The 23107-nt window shown below is 25.2% G+C and overlaps 1 protein-coding gene across 2 annotated transcripts in view; it reads left to right on the top strand.

Moving 5' to 3' along the window:
* The first annotated feature begins 5042 nt into the window (after positions 1-5042).
* LOC129967020 (protein ECT2-like) overlaps positions 5043-23107 on the top strand; it is a 33744-nt gene continuing 15679 nt past the window's right edge. For both annotated transcript variants that reach the window (XM_056081651.1, XM_056081652.1), the window contains exons 1-14: positions 5043-5206; positions 5925-5995; positions 6820-6884; positions 6986-7165; positions 9370-9459; positions 10776-10892; positions 14075-14176; positions 14801-14900; positions 16856-16968; positions 17077-17139; positions 19293-19506; positions 20730-20875; positions 22026-22214; positions 22300-22410. In XM_056081651.1, coding sequence (XP_055937626.1) covers positions 5944-5995; positions 6820-6884; positions 6986-7165; positions 9370-9459; positions 10776-10892; positions 14075-14176; positions 14801-14900; positions 16856-16968; positions 17077-17139; positions 19293-19506; positions 20730-20875; positions 22026-22214; positions 22300-22410 — 1542 coding nt within the window. In that variant the 5' untranslated portion in view covers positions 5043-5206; positions 5925-5943. The remainder of the gene's footprint in view (positions 5207-5924; positions 5996-6819; positions 6885-6985; positions 7166-9369; positions 9460-10775; positions 10893-14074; positions 14177-14800; positions 14901-16855; positions 16969-17076; positions 17140-19292; positions 19507-20729; positions 20876-22025; positions 22215-22299; positions 22411-23107) is intronic.

Here is a 23107-nt window from a genome sequence, read left to right as displayed (position 1 = left end):
TTAAAATCGCAATTATAAAATTGCTTTTCTTATTTTGATATGACTTCAATATACTAAAATCTTCCCCAATAAATGCTTTACAAAATAGTACAAATATCACCAATATTAGTTAAGTATTTCTCGAGTTTTCTAATTAAAATAGAGTTTAAACTTGAAGAACAGTGTCAGTGACGCAATTTAATCCGTATTTGTGTTTCCAAAATTTTAAACTTTAAAAAAAAGGAGTAAAATAAATCGTACAGTTCCTTTATCTAACTCAAAATATATTTAATTGTATCAGATAAATTACTAAATTGAAGTTAAATTTAACTGGCTCATACTTCTTGTAAAATAAGATTTTGCCAATAAACATTTAATAGAAATAGGAAATCCAGCTTTCATTTATTCGGTCATAATTATGCAATTTGAATTAAACGCTAAACGTTGATACCAAGAGATACTTTCCAACAACGGTTTCTGTAATTTCTCTTCTTTTCAAGAATGTAAAAAATAAATTGTTGCCAAATTACGATTAAAAATTTCAACCAGATATTGTGTCCACTTAATTATGTTATAACTATATATTTTCTTGGTTTTTTCTAATTTGGCCCCTTGAATAATCAGCGTAGAAATAAAACTTTCCCAAGGAAAAATTCTATTTCTTCACTGACAGAATCAAAGAAAAAAATCTTTGAATTTTTCAAGAAAATAATTAATTAGAAATTAAGTTAAGAAGATATTTTAATCTTTCTGATTTTAAATTAGAGAGAAATGTTCAAATAATATTCTCATTAAATTTTAGAATGATAAATGAATTAGAATATCGGATTAAGCAATTTTAATTTCAATTTTTAAAATTTTTCGGGGAAAATGACATATTAAAAAATTTTACGAAATTTAGTAAATTATCGCATAAGATGCAAAATTAGTTTCTTTAAAATGGCGTTTGTTTAACACTTTTTGTTGGTGGAAAGTTCTACTCATTAAAACCCTTTTTTCTACTCATTCAAAACCATAATACAAATATAATACATGAAAAAATCATATAAGCCAACACAAAAGTAGAGTTAAATTTGAGAAAAATATAAATTTAATAAAATAATTATTTTAAAATAACACTTTTATTGATGCACCAAAAAGAAAAAGCATTTTATTTTAATTATTTTTTACTAATAAATCTATATTTAAAATCCATTATTATGGAATCCTGAAATAATCTTTTTTTCTCAAAATCGAACTATGGAGCGTTTTGTGCATGAAATTGAAATTTAATTAAATTAATCGATTAATTGATTATCGAGTTACAAATATATTAAAACTGTGGATTCTTATTAAGAACACAAAAGCGCATGGAATATCAAAATTTTAATACATTCTTAATAACTCTTAGAACAACTTGATTTTTTTAAACAAATTTTAAAAATCTTCTGTACTTTAATCAAGCCCAATCAGCCAATAAATTAATTATATATTCATGCGTAAAACTTTTCAAAATGTATCGTTCTGGAATAAATTCAACCCAACTTAATAAGTATTGTTTATTATAAAATTTTCAATAAAATCTACTTCAATAAATGAATTTCTCAGAAACAGATTTAAATTATAAGTGCGATATTCTTACACTTTAATGTTTCACTCTTTCAAATAAATCCAGAATTTAATAAATAAAAAAATACAATTTTTTAAGGAATTATTTGAGAATTTCATTTTGAGTTTTAATTTCAAGTACAAATTCATCGCGTAATTCTTGCTGTTATCATTTCTAGCTATTCCGCAATCGAAAGTAGTTAATCCCTTGACAAATACGAATAACAGACATTCCCTCCCTCTCTCTAGTACAGGACATTCTTGATGATAACTTGCTTTACATCCTGCTGTCGTCATTTTGAACAAAAAAGGGCTCAAAACCGGCCAGATAAGATAGGATAACAATGAGTGTTAAGCAATGTTGATCAATAAAGTGTTGGAAATAATTTAAATCCTATAAAAACAGCTCGATATAACATTTTATTATTCGTATTTTAAGTATTTTACTTCGAGTGACTAGAACCCTGAACATGTTTATATTTACTGGTTTTGATTTTTTTTTCCGGTTTTTAATAAAATCGTCTAAATTATCTTTTTTATTCATTTATTTAAACAAAAATAAGTTAATGTTAATTTAAAAGAAAATTAACTACATATAAAAAAATATTGTTTGAAAATTTTTTACCATTCAGATTCTTATTACACGTAAAACAAATTAAAATTACTCTAATTAAGCAAATTATCTAGCGTTTCAATAAGCAAATCCAATTTTTCGGATAATTTTATTTCACTTGTTTCTGTGTATTGAAATTCTAGTGTTCATAAACTATACTAAGCTCCCACCAAAAGTGTAAAAAATTTCGAAAATTTAATAAATTTCAAAAGATCCCGTATTTTTAAAAGCAATTGCCTCTGAACCTAATTGCTATAATTTATTCCTATAGCAAATTTTAGGTATGTTCGAAAATCTCTATTTTATGGAATTCAAATTATTTATTAAGTTATTCCATTACTTGAAATTGTGATAAAAAATAATTTAATAAAAAAAAAGACTATTCGAAACTAAATGGGGACGTGTATGATATTTCGTATCAAATTGAATAATATGTAAACATTATATGTATTTGATATTTTAGACCTGGCTAAATTATAACTTTGTTAATTTTCCAAATAATTTTGAGTTCAAATCTGAAATTAAATTTGAATTGGAAAATGGGGAGATAATAAATAAATAAGGAAGAAATGCTATGCAAATATAAACATTATAATTTTTTAGCTTTTAACTCTAATAGGTAATTTGATTTGATTTTAGAATATCTTTACTAATAATAATGATGAGTATGTGCATGTTGATACTCTACAAGCCAGACCATTTGACGTAGAGCCAACAGACTTGGCCCTATATACTTGGGAGGATAAAAATGTTACCTGGGAGAGATTTTTTTTGAAATTTTAATAAGAATTTTAATAAATCAATTATTAAGAAAAATTGCAAGGTTTTGCTGCCATATCTTAAAAAAAAAAATTGTAATTGTAAAAATAAATTTTTGTATCATTTAAAAAAAAATTAATTAACGATATCAATGTGATTGTATTAAAATCTTTTAGTTTCTTTTTAAAAATATTTTATAACAATACTTTCATTGTTATGAAGATATTCAAATCGTTTTACATATAAATATTTCAAACTGGAATTTTCTTTCAACTTCTTGATAATCAGGATTAATTTTTATATACTGAATAGTTCTCTGTTTAATTGTAGTTCTATATCAAATTTTTGTTTAAATTGGATAAAAGAAAAAGGGATATTCGGTTTTTTTAGTAGATTTGGAAGTACGAAACTCTCATATGTGGGATTCTGAAAATAAAAATTTGTCCATTATTGTATCAGTTGAAGCCTAGTCACTCTCCGTTTAAAATTCAGTTTCAAATTTTATGACAATAAACGAAGGGAAAAGTACAATAAATTATGGGTGAACATATATTATCAGAATCATGCAAAGATTCCAAAAAGTATAAGTTGTGGTATCAAAATTTGAAGTATAAAAATTATTTATCAGAGAAACCATTGCAACAAAGTTATGTATAAATGATTTAATAAAATTTTTTCATAACCTATAATCTTTATAAATAGCTGGTCGCCAAAGATGGTTAATATATAATATTGATCTATTTTGAACAATACGGAGAATCTAATGCTGCAGAATACTATGAATTATTTTGTACATAATTGGAACTCAGTTTTGGTCAATGTTACAGAATTATATTTTATACTGCTTTTATGTAGTAAATAATATATGCTATATTGTCCATTCAAATTTTACATTATTTTACAATAAAACGTCTGCTTGGGCACAGATGTAATCTAACTAAAACTAAATTAAACTAACGAAACTACTTCTATGGCCCTCTAAGTAAATATTCGTTGCCAAAGAGTTTCTCTTTAATACACTCTTTTTTTTTCTTTTTCTTTTCTTATTGGTTTTATTCATTTTACTACTAGTCGCCTTTGCTAACCAGCTGGTTAACCAAAAATATTGGTTGTATTTCAGTCAAATTAAATCTCTTTTTTTTATTATTGATGTTCATGATTATCTCAAAAGAGAAAAAGAAAAAGAATTTGCTTAATAGATTTGAGCCCATTTACATCATACTGACATTATAAATCAAAATGTCCTCCAGCAATAAATCAAATCTTATAATAAATAAAACTGTACATTGTCATTTTCAGTAGTGTAATTTTCTTTCTAATTTTTCATGTAAATTGCAATTGAATCTCTTTACCAATGGAAGAAAATCATGTTTTCAACCACAGAGAATCTTTGAACAATGGATGAAAATTACGCGATTAAATAATTGTGATAATAATGAAAACGATTTGAATGCCATTAAGATAAAAATAATATTTTTTCAAATTATATTAAAATATTTTTAAAAATTAATACAAATCAAACTATAACAAAATTAACATCACTAGAAAGATGTTTTTGAATTTTACGATCATGGAAAATTCCGCTTCATGTTATAAAATCTTCGGTAGTTATAGCGGAAAAATATCGATACATTTCTTAATTTAGGATTAATTAAAACTCTTAAAAAATATCTCTCAGATGCACATTCTCGCCTTCCAAATTACACCTATACCAAATTTCTCACCTCACATATATTCAAGTGGCGTGTCATTGCTTTTCTTTTTCGTTCTTTTCTTTATTCTTTTTTTTTCGAACTCTTATTACAGATGTTTTTTAAAAGTGAAATAAATGCACAAAGCTTTGTTATGAAAGAATCGCCAATGATAAGCAAGTCACCGATATTCTAATTTTTCCTAGCATTCTCTTGTTTCTGGATACATTTCTAAAAATTTAATCGGAAATTATATTTATTTATTTATTTTATTAATTATTAACATTACTATTTGGAACAAATTTGTATTTGATACAGTTTTGTTTTATCTGCTTTGCCAAATCGGCGTCAAATTTTGAGTAAAATTATTTGAAAACAAAACTTCTCATATTGTGGATCTGGCAACAATTTTACAACCCGCTGCATTTAAAGTTAGAAGTCGGTATTTTTGGCCTATGTTTTTAATGAAACCTCTAGAAATAAGTCCGTAATTTATTTTTAAAAAAACTTAAACTGCCATGACAACCTTCTTTTTTAATGTGTAGGACAGTACTTTTCGAAATAAGTAGAGAAATCGGTAAGTAACAAATCATTGTTTTGGTATGCCTCCATTTGTGTTTCCTGTAACTGTTAAAAGGAGATGGAGAACGTAGCTTATGTTATGATAACAATACATCTGATAAAGTATGGAATTTTTTCTTTTCTTTCACTGGTCATACTATTTGTAATTCAGGATTACTTCAAAAAGAATTTTAATATGTTAGTAAGAACAATTTTAGTATATGTATATATATTTTCTATGAAACAATGTTCGTTTTATTTTTGACACCTGCAATACCTATTGCGCAACGCTATCCTATTCGAATTATATATCTTACAAACTTTTAGGGGAAATAATTCCATTATTGTTATTATGATTATTATAATAACAATATATTATTTTTTAGAATATTAATAATAAACTATATGATTGAATTGTAATAATATATGCATTTTGATCATTAAATAAGTATTCATTTTTGTGTATATTTAAAAGCAGTTGGAAAAACCTTAATAGATTTATAAACCTTAGTAATATTTGATATTTTTAAACACATTTATATACAATTAATAAACATATTCTTGAATGCTAGAGAAGTTAAAATGTGTTTCTTCATGCATTTTAAATTTTTTAATACATTTTCATTAAAATCTTGCATTGTATTCTAATTTTTTAAAATTAAAGACTAATATTATTTATTCTATTATACATTTTTAATACTATATATATGTTAAATGATCTTGTTTCTTTATAGATAATTGTACTTGACGAAAATGTCATCAAGTTTATGCAACGGTCATAAGAAATCCTCACATTCTGATTTACGTATGTTTTTTTTTTGTCAAACCTTGCTGTCAATGACTAATTTATGTTTTTGTGGAAATTTATCATTTTTTTAAAAAATTTGATTTGAATATTTTTTTAATAATATTTTGAATAAGAAAATGATACTTATGTATTAACAGTTTACCATTGACAAACTTTTTACTTAATACTTGTGAACTTTAAGAGTAAACATATGTTAATGGTGAACATAGACCGACTAATGTGACATCTTTAGCTATTAATCACTTTTTGCAATGTTTTGGTGTTATCCCATTTTTTAGGTGATTAATCAGAATGTGGTATTTGAATTTTCGAAATGTTTGAAATATGGATAGTTAAATACACAATTTAGATTTTGTAATAACCTGTTGAATTTTGATCCTTTTTAAATGTCATATTTATTTTAAAATTAATTTTTTTTTTTTAATTACATAAAAATTCTTTTGTATCTCTTTCCACTATATCCTTTTTTTTGACGATATATTTAAGAGAAGTTTGAAATCTCATGCTCAGAAAAAAAATATTATATAGATGTTAATAATTTAAGTGATAAGTTTGTAATTATTTTGTTTCTAATTTGGCTCTGGAATACTATAAAATTTTAAGTGCATCTATTTGTTTATTTGAATTATTTTAAATGATCCAAATAAAGGTTAATATTAACATATTTTTATTTTACCTGCACATTCTTTTGTATTTTGACCCCCCTCCCCACACACACTTTTACATTTATATTCTAAAATTTTGTAAAAGTAAAATAAAAATTTGTTCATGTCTTCTTATGTTTTAAAATATAAAAATCTTACAATTTTTGCATATTTTAGCTTTTCAAGTGTGTATTGTTGGTGAAGCACTAAAACAAAATGAAGCTTTAATCAAAGCAATAGAGGTAAAATATAAAATTTTAAATTCTGATTTTTTTTCCCCTATTTAATTTTCAAATCTTGCATTATTATTTTCATTGAAAATTTTTCATTTTTTTTTATGCAGCATTTTCATCTACCTATAATATATAGTTCAAATGGGCTTGAATTAATTGATCAAGGTGGTGACTTCACTAATATATATGTCTTAGAGGAATTTGAAGGTGATGTATTTACAAGTTTACATAAAGCTGGGCAGCGAATTTTGGGTCCTACAACTGTGATGCAGTATGCAAAGAAGAATGAGGTAAATAAAGATTATAATATAACAATTGCTACAAAATAATTTCTCTTTTATAAGACGTTTAGAAAATGTGTCATTTTTTTGTGTTTGTAATAAAAAAAAATGTATTTGTTCTTTTCATTAAGTACTTTCATATTTTTGTAAAACATTCAGTTATCAGTATGAAAATGTTAGAATTGACATTCTCTATAAAAATGAAAGTGATGAGCCGTAAAAAGCCATTTTCATTTCTTAAAATTACTTTGGTAGGTTAAATAATTCTGTATCGTTTGGTCCAACAATTGTAAGTTAATAATTTTAATGCACTTGATGATCAATTAGTTCATTGATTTTTCTGTTTAGGAATTACTTCTTTACGAGAAATTGGATGAAATGAAGACATTTTAAAACATAATTATTTTTATTTTATATCAGAAAGAATATGCAAAATGTAATTTTGTAATTATCATTCTCTGCTTTATTTAATTATATCTAATGTTTCTTTTAAATATTCTATTCTAATAATTATTATTGGCTAATGCATTTAATGTATTATCAGGATTGCCATGCCACTGGGAGAACAGGGATAGTCAGGAAAACACAAGGAATTTAAAAATCATCTAAAAAAAAACTATAAAAATTTGGGAATTTTCATAAAAACAGGGAAATGACGAGAAATTTTTTCTTATATATATTTTTTTCCCATTCAAAAAATGCTGATCCTTAAAGAATACAAGAATAAAAGATTGTAGTCATAGCTTCCAGAAATGAAACAATACCATTCACGAATGTGTAATGCAAAAATTCACCCTTTTTTCTGTGTAAATCGTACTTGTTTCGATTTAAGAGACAGTTTTTCTTTTTCCAATGAGATTCCTGAATTGCAACTAATGAGCATATGCAAGATTTCTGCAACTGTGTGAAAGAATCGAATACATTTCTCTGGCAGAATTAGTAGCATTCAATCTTTAGAAGCAGTATGGTGGTATTTAGTTAGAAGTCGGTATGTTTCGGTAGAAGTTTTTATGGTGGTACCTACTTGAGTTTAATGAATGGTTTATTTATTATTTGAGAAATTGTAAGCTTTTTCAAAATAAATTGGGGCATATTTTTAATCAATGAGCTGTTTAAAATCTGTATGTAATATGAATTGGATGAATAAAAAAATCAAACTTGATTTTGTTGAATGGATTTGAGAGGTTCCATAAAATCAATTTTTTGTATACTGCTCTCTTTGTAACAAGATAATAAGCCTAAGTAGTATGCAAAAACCGACACTTACTAATCATGCCAAGGTGCCAGTTCAAAAGAGTCATCATTGATGTTGGACTTAGTATCTAAAAGAAATGACATGTGAAATCCAAAAACGTCAGATTTAAAGTCTGAAAATAAATGGATTTTGAATTTTTTAGTTCAAAAACAATAATTTGAAGTTGAATTTTTATTGGCATTGAAACTTGTTGCATCACATTTATCCCTTAATTCATTCAATGATATATTGGAAGTATTGTCACATATGTTCACTGAAAATGAAATAGCTAAAAAAATGTGCATTAGGCTTACAGAAATGTCGTACCTTTTTTTGTTACGAATTAGGTCCATTAGCTCCATGAAACTGATGGCTGAAAAATCTGCAGAAATTGATGCCCAAATACTTGAATTGGCAAAAATGAATAAATAAAAAAAAGTAATCTTGCTTTGTAATGCTGTTTGTTAAGTAATCATTGAATGATTTATATCATAACAAAAATGTTTTGAGTTTTGTTTGACCTTAGTCCTTAATTTTGTGGGATTTAATAGTTTAAGAGCTTGAGAGGTAAATATTCTCCACCCCCTTAATATATAAATTTTGTCTTACCAAATCTAAAAGATTTAAGACAAAATAATAAATAAAGATAATAAATAAAGGTAAAAAAAATTGTATGTAAATATAAACCTTTTAATATACTATTATTTCAAATAATGTAAATTGTTACTTCCTTTCCCTGCTTTTTCCACTCCTTAAAGCCATAAACCATTATAACTAGCACGAGTGCTGTTCACGCATTTTCTCGTATCTTGAATTTACGTAAAGGGAGAACACAAGGGATTTTTTTTTCCAGATTTGAGTGGGAACCCTGAATGGGTTAGAATATTATATTTTATTAATAGCATCTAAAATTAATTTTATTTTTTAAAGTTTTGTTACTTTCTTGCATTTGCTTAAACTATGAATAAATATTTTATAGGCATTACCTAATAACATTCGACCTTTGTACACTACATCTATGAAAAATCTCGTAATTACATTTTCTGGTTTCCGGTCAAAGGAGGAACTGGTAAGTATATATTTTGATATTATGAATTACAATTCTAATAACATATGGGTTTTAATTACTTCTGAGCTTTTAAATATATTTTCTATTTTCCTTGCTGTCAGATACTGATATAAATAAGCATTATTGAAATTAAGTAAAAAAAAATTTAATTGTTAAATGCTTATTTTTTTACTAATTCTATTTTAAGATGCCCACCCCTCAAACACTATTGAGATGCTAGTGAATACAAATTAAACTCTTGTATCAATTTATTTGACTAATTTTATGAAAAAGGACTAATGAAATAAACTTTTATATCCAAGTGGAGAAAGAGGAAAAAAATCTTATGATTTTCTAAGCTTTAATATGTAAGTTTTATTTAATTGTGTGTAGTAAACAGGTTATAATCAATAATAAAATATAACTGTTTTGATGAAATTTTGCTATTTAAAAGTGTATGTTAATTATCAATATATCTTTCATATCCACTATTATTACACACTTTCAAATAATTTTTTAAAAAATGCTAATTTTTTTAAGAACAAAATGAAAGAACTGATCGTTTTCACACCAAATGATATAGTAACTTTTATTGAAATTCTTTTGAATGAGTTAATGGTTCCTTTCATTGCTTCAGTTGTAATTTATCATTGGGAATTTAGCATTTGTTAATTCTAGAAAAATAGAGCAGCATAATTTTATTCTTCCTTATATTTATAAAATTAGTAGGATTGTATATTAAATGAGAAAATTCTGCAGTGTTAAAAATGCATTTGATCTTTTTTTCTTGCATTAATTTTTAAAATTCTTGGATAGCTTACATTTTTGAATCTCTTATGTGTGCAATTAAATAAATCAATTCTATTTGTCAAGTCATCATTTATGATATAAAGTTAAATGTTGGTAGGAAAATATAATTAATGTTTAATAGATTCATCAAAGTCTGTTTAAACAATCTAACATAAATTAAAACCTCTACCAGTTATTCTAAAAAAACTTTTTACAATGAAAATATTGATGCTAGAATTATCTAATTTTTTTTATTATTTAGTAATTCTGAATAATTTAATATTGTTTTATCAAGTTCTGAAAGCTAAATTTAAAATTCATTCTATGATGTTAAAAGGCTGTTAATAAACTTTTGTTCACACTGCCATCTTTTCTTTACTTTTCTTATCTTGTAAATACATTCAAAAGCTTTAGAGCATTTTGTTATTATGGAGATACCATTCTTTTTATATATAAGATAATTAATTGAAAAGAATTAAAATTATTAATCTTGCACACACACACACATGCTTTTCTTTGATAATTATTTTCTGTGTAAATATTTGCAGACTGCCATGGTGAATTTGGTTCATCATATGGGTGGTAGTATACGGAAAGATTTCAGTGTAACCAAAACTACACACTTAGTAGCAACTCCTACTGCAACTGGTGGTGAAAAGTATAAGGTATTATAATTTGTATAATTAATATATTTTGATAGTTTTTTATAATTTCTTCTTTAAAAAAAGTTTCAGAATTATTATGTTAGTAGGCTATTAGTGAAATTGTTTTCAAACGGTATGCCTTTTCTACATTAGTATGTTATTATTAGTCAATTTTATGGATAGTCGAGCTTTGTTATTAGTATTTCTAAGTTAATTTTATTCTGAATTAGCAAGAGGCAAAATTTTTCTGAACTAGGAAGTAAATGAAATTGTGCTATTATTAAAAATGAGATTTTAGAGCTCAATAAGTTATTTTGAATCCTAAAATAAAAGTGAGTAAAATTGTTTGAAAGTGTGTTATCATATGCACTGAAATACTGAAAGTCATATTATGCATTTATAAAGTCATTTATGACTTTCTTTAGCTTATTGAGATACAGCAACTAAATGCAAAAAGGAATATTTGATCAGCTGCACTTCACAGAAGAGGAAATCTTATCTGAATAACTGTATATAATTATGTGATCGTTATTAGTACTTTTTTTTTTTTTTTTTTGCATGTCTTTCTGTCTTATTGTAAATATTCTGCATAATATTCTTGTCTATTCTAGAGTGATCAAATGAATATGCTTAAATAATCCAAAATGTTTCTCAAGACAAATATAAAATGACTTATTTTCTTTCTGGGGTACACATACACAGGACCAATATTTATGAAAGCTGGATATTGATTTAACATTATCAGTAGTTTGTTTCAGGAACTTCTAATTTGGATACTGTTAATGGTTCTTTGGAATTCAGCACTAAGCTGCAAGATATATTCTAATGGTTTCATTTTATTTTATAAGTAATATTTTAAGAATTCATTTCTAATTTTTTCTTACATATATATAAAACTTGATTATAGTTTAATGATACTTGGGATGTCTTCACTTTTTTTAAAAGAACTTTAAATTGTTCTAGGAAATATCTTTGTACATTTTTCAAATGAAATTGAGGAAGATTAGAGAGGATTTTATGATCTTGAGAATAATAAATGCTAAAAATTGTCTTGGGGAAAATATTTATAAAACTCTTATGATATAATCTGCTAATTACTAAATGATACCTTTTATTACTAAACTAATAACAAGCTCTATAAAAGTTTGAAGAAAAATTTAGTCTAATTATATTCATGACATCTTATTAACTTTTTAATAAAAGCTCCTGAAAATTGTCATAAAATTTTGAGGATAATCTGATCTATAATGCAGGGGTGTTTGTGCTCCGGGGAAACCCCGGAATTCCGGGGATTTTGAACTTCGATACCCGGAAATTCCGGGGATCGTCGTTCAAAAGGAAGTAGGAATAATAATGAATTATTTATTTTGATCTGGGCGATTTTGTTTGCTTTGAAAGCAGAAAACGCAAGGTCAGCGTGTGTGGTGAAAACTTTTCCTTTCTTTCTCCAAAGGCAGTGATAATGCGTGAAAAGGGGGAAAAAACTTCTTTTTTGTTCTTTCCTTATTGCGAGTTATGACTCATTCCCCCGTTTCTCGGACATTCTCTTCTGGATTCTTTTCGGCAAGTAGGCGCGGCAGAAAAAAAAGGGAGAGACTTCGCGACCAGATGTGCGATCACGTGACTCTGGGTTCAAAGGTCTTATCTCTCCTGGCGTGGCGCCAATAAGTAGAGAAGGGGGATTTTTCGCCGTATTAGCTATTTGTCATTGATCGCTTCGCAACTTTTTTTTCTCCGCTGTGTAAAATTTTCGTTTCATTTATTGATGCACGTGTAAATTTTTCGTTTCTCTTATTGAAATATTTTTTTATTTATGTACGCAAGAGAATTTCACTTTGAAATTTCAGCATATGAAACAGAAATTACCCCTTAAAAATTCATATCTAATTAGTTTTACAGCATTAGATCCAGAGCTAAGAGGTAAAACCAGTACAATATTAGCTTTTGAAAAATTATCATCTTTTATGTCCCATATTTTTAGTGATAATGAAAAGTCAAAAGTAGAAGCTGAAATAAGGTTATACCAGAGTGATATTGATATCACCAAAGAAATGCTCTACACATCTGATGAAAGTGGAAATCAAGTCAAGTGTACAATTGATAAATATTGGTCTAAAGTTTTTAATTTAAAAGATGATTTCACAAATGATTATAAGTATCCTACATTGGCTAAATTGGTCAAAGCCTGCCTTAGCTGCTTCCATGGCCCATTAGTGGAAAGTGCATTCAACTTAATGGATACACTTGTCACTGACTATAGAACCTCTCTTAAGATTGATTCCCTAGATGCAGTGCAGACTATTAAATATAATTTAATGGCTTCTAAAGAAACCTCATGTGAAAAATATGGCTCAAAAAATCCAATGACTGATCCAATTCACAAAGATCTCTTACTGATTATGAACAGAAGTTGGAAAACATATCAAGAGGACTTAAAAACATGTATTTCAGATGAGTCACCTATAAAAGTCTCTGAAAAACCTTCTACATTAGCAGAAAAGCAAACTGCTTCTATCTCTGCATGTGCAGTTCTCGAGGAAATTTCTTCAACTGTAAATGAGGAAAATAAAAGTCAATCTTCCTGCAATTATGAAGTTCACCACAAAAGAAAGACAAGCCCACAAACATCAGAAAATAAAAAAAAAAGCAGCAGAAATTAGATAATTTTTTTTAAAGAATTAATTCAGGTAATTTAAAATATTTGCATAAAATGTAGTAGTTTATATGTTTGAAAATTTATGGTTATTAATTTTGCAAAAAAAGTAATTCATTGAACTTTTATAATTAGGTCATTCAATATTTCATAATTGTAATTTTTCATTTCTCCCTCCCCCCCCTTCTCGAAACTCCAAAATGTCGGTAGTAAGTCCGTAAAAGTTTCAGGGGATTTTTTGGGGTCCCACAAACACCCCTGATAATGACAATGGTGTTCCATTTTACCAATGATTGTAATAATTTTAAAATTGTGAAAAGTTAAGATAACAGTTTTAATAGTGAATTGCAAATCCTAAAGTATTAAGCTATTTTTTTATGATATGTCAATTAAGAAAATATTTACCATTTAATTAACAGGATTTTATATAATTAATCTAAATAAAATCAATAATATATTAATATTGGGTAATGTTCCTTCTTGTGCATTTTTTCACATTTCAAATTATAATTTGATACTTTATCAATATCTTAAAAAAGAATCATTTCAGTATTCTGCCAGTATGGGCATTCCAATTATGACTTCTGAGTGGATTTTTCAAGCCTGGGCGAAGAGACATGATGTAAATTGTATTGCAACAAATGAAGAGTTGGTAAGTATGAAATTTCACTATTCGTTTCAAGATCTGTGCTAAGTCTTCATATTTTAAAATAACATGCTAATAAATGGCTTAATTAAAAATATATTAAAATAATTTATTTTAAGATGTTTTTATTATCTAAACATGTATTTTTTATTTTCAAAGTTTTTAATATTTAATTCATAGTATTTATTGCATTGCTTTCTTACTGATATGATATCAATGTGAATGTCATATTTCCTTTTCATTGCTAATATTTTCCTTTAGAGTTTTATATATATTAATGATTGTTTTTGGGTTTGTACTTCTATTTTTCACATTAAGAGCTTCCAGATTCTAATGTTATACAATTTTCAGGGATTTTAGAAATTAGAAGAACTAATTCCTCAGACTATTAAGATAACTCATTTGGGCAATTTAATTTTTATTATTAATTATTATAAAAATGTTATGTTTTCATTTAAAAATATTTTTATATGGTAAGATGCAACTGACTCCCTGCCTTTTAAAAGTAGTAAGCAAAATTTTGGCTTATAGAACTTAATTTAAGTAAATTTAAATTGTTTACATTTTTTTTAAAAAAAATTAATATATTTTTTAATTGTGATTTACAAATTTTGAAATATTTTTTTCTAGATGCAGTATAAATTATTACCTTTTGTGGGCTGCAAGTTAGCTTTCCTTGGATATTCCAAAGATGAAGAGCAACACATGATTGAAATAACTTCAAAAAATGGTAAATATTTTCCATTCTGCATTCAAACTTTTTACTGTTACATTTTTGCTTTTTCATTCAGTATTTGCTGCATTTGGTGACCTTACTATTTGTCATATTTATTAAGTGCCTTTTATTATAATGGTAGTCTAATTTTATATGCGAATGATTTAATCTCTTGCTGAATGGTTGTGTAAAATAAGTACAATTAAAAGTACAATAACAGATTTCTTGTTCTAGTATATATTCATATTTTTTCATATTCATACCGTGTTATTTCAGAAAATATCTAATCATTTCTTTAAATAACTCATTGTGTTTTAAGAAATCACTCATCTCATACTTTAACAACAAATTAAAGAGAATATCAGATAGTTTATTGAAATAAATGTATTTACAATTTTCAATGCCAGAATGCATCTTCTTGGTATGTTTTGGTAATTGAAACAAGAAATTGTTGAATTAAATGATTCTTAGAAAAAGCTATAATGAGTTATCTATGAATAAATATAGTATTTTGGCTTGATAATTCAGCTCTTTAAAGTGTTTTCCTTGAGGATTTTTGATAGTCAAGTAACTTTTATTTAGAAATGTATTTTTCAATCTGATGAAATGAAATTAATTCTTACTATGGCAATAGTTTTTCCAGAACCAAGCATATGTCAACATTTTCATGGAAGGTGTAATGTGCATTCTTACTCCATTGATCTGTCCCTCCCTGTTTAGTATTCAAATATTTTATTAGTTTGACAATAGTGTTTGTTTTTGTTTTTCACGATGAAATTATGTCTTGTTCAAGTCTCAAAATAGCTTAAGTATTCCAGAAGATGCAATTGGTTGTCAGGTTTCTTTGTTAGATTGTAAAGATTATGACTGTAGTACCTTTGCAATCTCTTTTGACTATGTTTTACATAATGCTTTTGCCAGTTTCTATGTAATCTTCATCTTTGTAGCATAATATGGTTGTCTTAAATCATTGATAGCATAATTTAATTGAAATTGTTTCAATTTTTTTCTTTTTAACTGAATTTTAAACTTAATGTGGACAGAAATCATTAAAAGATCTTATATTCTAATATTTAATACATCTCAAGTTTTTATAACTTGAGATAAAGGGATGTTTGTAATAAAAATTATATGTATAGGATGAATAATATAATCTAGCCTATTCAATTGCTTATTGCTGCTTTTGATGAACCTGTTTGTTCTTTTTGTTAGTCACATGATTTCAAATTAAGGAATAAGATTAATGCCCTTTTCTTTTATAATAAGCATGTTGAATAATTTCGTTGAACTTAGACTATGCTATTATTTTTAATGATCTGATTTTATAACTATTTTATTAAAATATTATATGAAACATGAATTAAATATTAAAAAAATACTATAATCTTTGATCCATGTAAGAAAATATTGAAAATATATCAATGAGTTTCTAGTCTAAAAAAATTCTTGCACAATTTCATTAATTTTTTATCTTTTTTATAGTTGTAGAAATGAACAAGAACCCATTTTATATAGTATTTATTATTCTTGCTGCTTATATGATAAATGTAAATACATTTAATTATTCATTATTTTCTGACCTATCTCTTTTTTTTTTTTTTTTTGATGACTTTAAACTTGTGACTTAAAATGGGTTTACAATCACCACCTCATAAGATATTGTCAAATATCTTTCCTTTTTGGGGGGAAGGTGATTTAAAACATATTATGTCCTGTTATTAATAATAACTTAGAAACAATTTATTTTAAAACATAAGTATCAAAACCATTTTTGGTGCACCTTTGGTTATTTTTTTTTTTCCCTAAATTCCTTTGTCTTAGTGGACTTTTGTTGAAATTAATGTGCAGATTTTATATTTTACTAAAAGTTTGCACTTTGCTGCATTTCATAATTTTTGTATCTGTTATTTCATTTCAGTAAATTAATAATAAATATAATAACAATTCTAACTGATGAAATTCTTTCGTAGGTGGTGAGGTCTCGGATGCTAAAGACACATCTTGCACTCATATTGTTGTTGAAGATGGCTTTAATCTAGATTCAGCAGAATATAATTATGATGTGTTCATCTTAAAAAATGAAGTAATGATATTTCATTTAAATTAACTTTAAACCTTGAGTGCAATATTTGTATTAATTTGTTTAAATTTTGAGAATTTTTTCTGATTTGTTTTTTAAAAAAATTTGTAGTGGTTTTGGGCATGTATCCAGATGGAAGCAAAAGCAGAGGAGAGAATTTATATTTTTGAAAATGTAAGTAATTCTTTAATTTCTTATTTTTGACTCATTAAAATACATTTGTCGAAATGTACTTTCATGCATTCTTTTCTTTATTATTGTTCATAGTTTTTAAACTTTTAATTGGATTTCGTTATTTGGTATAGTTATAAAAATGATCTAATATAAATCTACTTGAAGAATAAATATTTGTAAAAATATATTATCACTTAAAGATAAATTTGCTTAATTATTTAAAAGCTTTTAGTTATCTTTTTATTTTTTTTTATATATCTAGACTTATATAATATAAAAAACCTATTTAAGAAATTTGAAATTGACTTTTACATTATGAATATTTTTTGTATTAAAATTTAAGAGCAATATAATTAATACAATAATATAAATGAAAAACATTAAAAAAATAGTCTGTCAATACCTTAAAAGTTGTTATATTAAGTTATATTGTAAAGTTATATTAAGTCATACTTGAAAGTCACGAGATAGATATTTTTTAGTGTAGGCATACATATCAAATAATTTACTGTTGCTTTCACATATTCTCTGTGAATTCTATCTTTAGCATAATCAAATCCAGATTTCTTCATTATTTATCCATTCGCTATTATTTCCCTATATATAAGTTTTAATGAGAACTTTATATATTAATTGTCTACAATTGATGAAACTCATTTTATTGGTGGGAAAATAGAAATTTCTAAAGAATTAATTTTTAAAAGTGGTTTCATTTTTTTATTTGTTATTATCAAAAGCATTTTTAATTTAAAAACATAAATAAAATGTCTTTAAATGCATTTTAAATAATTTGCATTGTTTATATTTCACTATCTGTGGATATTATCAGAATTTTTTAAGTAATTAGTTCTGCATGTTTTACTTAAATATTAGGTATATACTGTATAAGACTAAGATTTTTTTAAAATTTTATATTGTGTTTTTTATCTCTCTTTGTAGATGTTGATTTACAAAATTAGAGATAATTTTGCAAAACATAACAAATTCTTATTTAATTTGCAGTTTAAACTCTCAATATTGCATTTTATATTACAAAAAGCATTAAAAGTGAATATGTTTTTCTTTGATGAATGCTTAAAATCTAGAGTTCAGCAATTTATGTATTAATAGGAGGTTGTTTCTATTAAAAAAAAAAAATGTTGGTAGATTTGTAATGATTATTGAGCACTCTCTCCCCCTCTCCCCCCTTTTTATAAATTCAGGAAGCATGATAATCAACATCTTTCATTTGGTAAAAGACATTTTGGAAAAATTTGAAATTGATAAAGTCAATAATGATGATTGCAGTGCTTTTATTCATATACATAAAAAAAAAAACCTTTAGTGTTTTGATGAAAAATTTGATTTTCATGTTTGGAGGCTTGTAGATTATTCTATTGTACTTTATATACATTTATTTCTGGTGTCTGTTATTGGGCTCTAATGTTCTAATATTGCTATTAGTCCTAATGTTGGTTTCAAGTGTCATATTAATATAATTAAACTAAATCTTAAGTAGCTTTCAGACTTGGGTACTGTTCATGACATTTTCAATTAATATTTAAATTTATGATATTGCTTAATCTTTCTCATCCACATATATACACATTCCACAATTCTTGTTATTATGTAAATAACAACACAAATAATTCTTAATTAAATTACTATTTACAAAAATTCATTCACAATTTTAATATTCATTTGCATTCTGATAGAAAAGAAAAATAGTTTGTCTTTTAAAAGTTCAGATTGATTCATGAAATTCTGATACAATTAAGTTCAATTGTGTATGTGCCAAAAATAATTTCTTCTTCTTTGGTTAGCACACATTATAAAATTTAAACAAAAATAATACTTGAAAATTATATATGGAGATGCCATTAAATTTAAATACAGAATAAGTTTTACAATTTTGACACATATTTCTTCAAAGTGAGACAAACTAATTAATCAATGAATAGAAATTTTATATATAATGCTGATCCTGGCTGTTATTAAATGAAATGAAATTTGTAAGTTTTAAGAAAACTTGTGTTAATTTTTAAGTATTCAAGAAATGATATTTTTATGATTTTTTTTTTTTTTATTTTGAGAATTTTTGTTTTCTCAGAAATTTCTTAACGAATTATTGTAATATCACTTCATTTAATTAATTTTGTTAATTTTTTTTCCAGATGTCTTCTTCCACAATGACATCTTCATCATTTATCATGCCCATAAGGGGTAATAAGCGCAAAAGACTGGAGAGTGTTGCACATCAACTAGCTATTGAAAGTCAAGAAAATGAATTATTTTCTATGAATAATGATTTAAGGAGGAAAGTAGAAGCTAAATTGTCTATTAGTGGATCATTTTTAGATGCTACTTTCTCCCCTGATAAATCTCTTGGTGAGTTTGAGATTAGTATTTCTTTGAAAATTCAATAATATGAATAGAATTTTGATTTTGGATATGCATTTTGATGGATGTATATAAAACTTTGCTAATATATTTATGAATCTAATTGTTGCAATTTTCAGAAAAAATCACATTTTTTTTTTTTTTTTTTAATTTTACTTTTTTTTTTTTTTTTTTTTTTTTTTTTTTTTTTGCATTTGAAGTTATTGAATATTTTTTCAATTTCTACATTTCTTTAAAAATTTTATGTAATCATTACTCGGATCAAAATTTATTATCCATCAAAGTAAAGTCCATTGCATCCTAATATGTTTATTTTGTAGTTACTTCAACAATTGTTTTAAAATGTAATTGACATAATTAGCATTGATTTTATGAATTATTTCAATCCAAAGTTTCTTTTAATTCTTTCCTGAGCATATACTTAACGAATGCTCATTTTGTACCAATCTAAAATTCTTGGTGTACTAAGTTTTGTCATTGCAATAGGTATTGAAATTCAAAGATTTAAAATTGCTCCTCCCTATGTCTCTGTATATATACTTCTTTCTCCAATTTAAAATTCTTTTAGTGTAGTTATTTGTCTGCTGCATGTATCAGGAGATAATGGTTGAACTGAATACAATGTACATAGTAATTCTTGTTTTTTAAATTTGAGTTATACAAGAATAAAGTGAGGCTCAAGAAATTAAGACAAAGCTAATTATTGTTTCTTATAAGAAAAAAATATGTTTTTGTGATTATTCTACATTAAGATTTACATAAGCATATCGGCTGTGCATGATAAAATAATTTAAAAATTCCACTCTTTTGGTACTTTGAAGCCTCAAAAGCTTTATTATTATTATTGTTTTTTTTAGTTGTTTTTTAATTTTATGGATTTTAATAAATTTTACTTGATAATTCTGACAATTTTTATTTAAATTTTAAAGACACATAGCAAAAGTTCTTTTTAGTAATTTTATTGCATGTTTTACATCAAGTAGCATCTTTTTGATGTTTATAGATATTTAAAAACTACAATTTAATTTAAGTTCTAAAATTAACAAACAAGTCGGGGAAATAACCAAACAAGTATTTTGAGTTTCTTATAAATTTTTTTAAAATATATAAATTTGTATATCAAGGCACATAATTTTTATATTGCAAATTATATGAATTATTCTTTTGATATATAGATTAAATTTTTGTCTTTTTTCTCTTCCTAAATTTAGATTTAATGTCTCCTGATAGTAATGGCAGCGATAAACGAATGGCTAGTCCTCTTGATATGCGTTCCCTTACTCCTCGACAGCAAGTTTGTTATGAGTTGTATCAGACAGAAAGCAATTATGTTGGCATCCTTCATACCATAATGACAGTTTGTATCTTTCTTTTCTGATTTTTTAAAAAATTTGTTGCGATTAAAAGATACCAGTACAGTGCTTACGATTGTATAAATTAATGCTTAAATTATAAATGTGATTGAGTATGACGTTTATTTTATATATTACAATAAAGGCTCAAAGGTTTAATTATTTATTAACTATATTAATTTATTATTTTTTAACTATTAAAAATTGTTTTTATCCAAAAAATTTCAATATTTATAAGTAAAAAAGAAATGAAATATAAGAATCTTTTCATAAACTAAGAAAACATGAAGGATATTTAGTTATATCAATATTATATTTCTCCATTTACATACCCTCCTACAGCTCGTTGTTGTTTCTGAAAATAGGTGAAAACTATGGAGTTAGGATATATAGTAAAAAATTGCGGGAAATAAAAAACCTTGAAAAAGCCTTTTCTAAATCTTGTTTGTCAGTGAAAGAATTTTCAACATATTAAAGTAATCTTATTCTATCATGAATACAAAATCACTGCAATTCCTCCTTATTATAAAAATGTATATGGGAGTTTATTATGATGAGTAATGATGATTTTAAAAAAAGCTTAAGTGCTTTCTGTTTAATGAAAACAATTATAAATATCTAACATGTAATTAGTTTTTCAAAAAAGTTGTGTTATATAATTAAAAAATATATTTCAATTATACATTTAATCAATAATAAAGGTTGTTAAATAAATCTGAATAATTTCTGAAAATATGTTTTAAATAATTGAAATTCTATGGAAATATCTATTCTCCAATAATTTGTTGATGCTACTTTAAATGTAATATATCTGTAAGATGTGCTACTGAAACATGTATATCTGTAAGATGTGTGCTGTATAGATGCATCTTACAGATGTGATCTGTAAGATGTGCTACTGAAACATGTATATCTGTAAGATGTGTGCTGTATAGATGCATCTTACAGATGTGCTACTTTAAATGACTACATTTAATGACTACTTAAGATGACTGGATAACCAGTGTTGGAGGGTATGCATTTATAAATAAGAATCAAGCATAGAGATGTTGTTATAAAGATAGCTTTAATTGTTAATTTTATAAAATTACTTTAAAGACTTATGATTATAAACATCATTACCAAAATTTGATTTAATCTGATGCTTACATCTAGGTGTTTAAAGAACCTTTAGAAAATCCTGAACAAGCTGGAGGACCATTACTTGCACCAGCAGAAATAAAAATTATATTTGGGAATTTGCCACCATTACTTGAAATTCATCAAAAAATACGTGCTGAATTAACAGACATTGTTTTCAGTTGGCATGAAGAACAGAGTGTGGGAAATGTTATTTTAAATCATGTAAGTTTTTTCTTAAAAATTTAAAACTATATATTTTTATATCTTTTTGTTTTTGCTTTTTGTGATAATTAAAAATTAATTTTAGGCACATGAACTCATGAAATGTTACCCTCCATTTGTGAATTTTTTTGAAAAAACGAAAGAAGTTTTAGCCCATTGTGATGCAACAAAACCCAGATTTCATGCATTTTTAAAGGTAAGTAATTTATTTTTCTTTAAATAATTTAATTTTATTATTTTCATGGGTTTGAAAAGCTTTTACTTGCTTTATCGAATGTTTATTAATGTTTCTTTATATGTATTAAATATAGGTAAATTGCTGTTTTTTTAAACAGATTATTATGTTTTTTAAATTTTGAATATCGAATTTACAAATGATAAAAAAAACTGTTCTATTAACAGAAGAAAATCCATTTATACACTGTTATAAATTATTGTAAAGATTTTATTTATCCATAATAGCATTTATTTGTAGCTTTCCATTTGATTCAAATTTGTTTATGAACAAAATTTTCATTTAAAAAATTAATTATTGATTTTATTTTAAAATAGATTAATAAGAATTTTGAGATTATTATATGATTTGATATGCTAAAAAGCTCTTGGCTTAATTTTTTTTTTTTTAAATTCAGAATTTTGGTTTTGCTTAGTAAATCAAATCTACTAAAGATAGAGAAGAACATACAAATTAATGCAATACATTTTTTTCTCGTATGTAGAAATATTATGTATTTAAAATTCAGAAGTATTAATTTCCTTTTTTATTTTGTTTAACATTATTCTTCTGTAATAATTGTAATTATTGGTGCTAATTTTTAGCATGTTATAAATACATGCAGGATTAATGCAAAGTTAAATATAATGTGAACTTATTTAACTGCTTGATTGATCAA

Source organism: Argiope bruennichi, chromosome 4 (genome assembly GCF_947563725.1).
Source record: "Argiope bruennichi chromosome 4, qqArgBrue1.1, whole genome shotgun sequence".
In the NCBI taxonomy this organism is placed as follows: Eukaryota; Metazoa; Arthropoda; class Arachnida; order Araneae; family Araneidae; genus Argiope; species Argiope bruennichi.
This window is presented reverse-complemented; position numbering and strand designations above follow the sequence as displayed.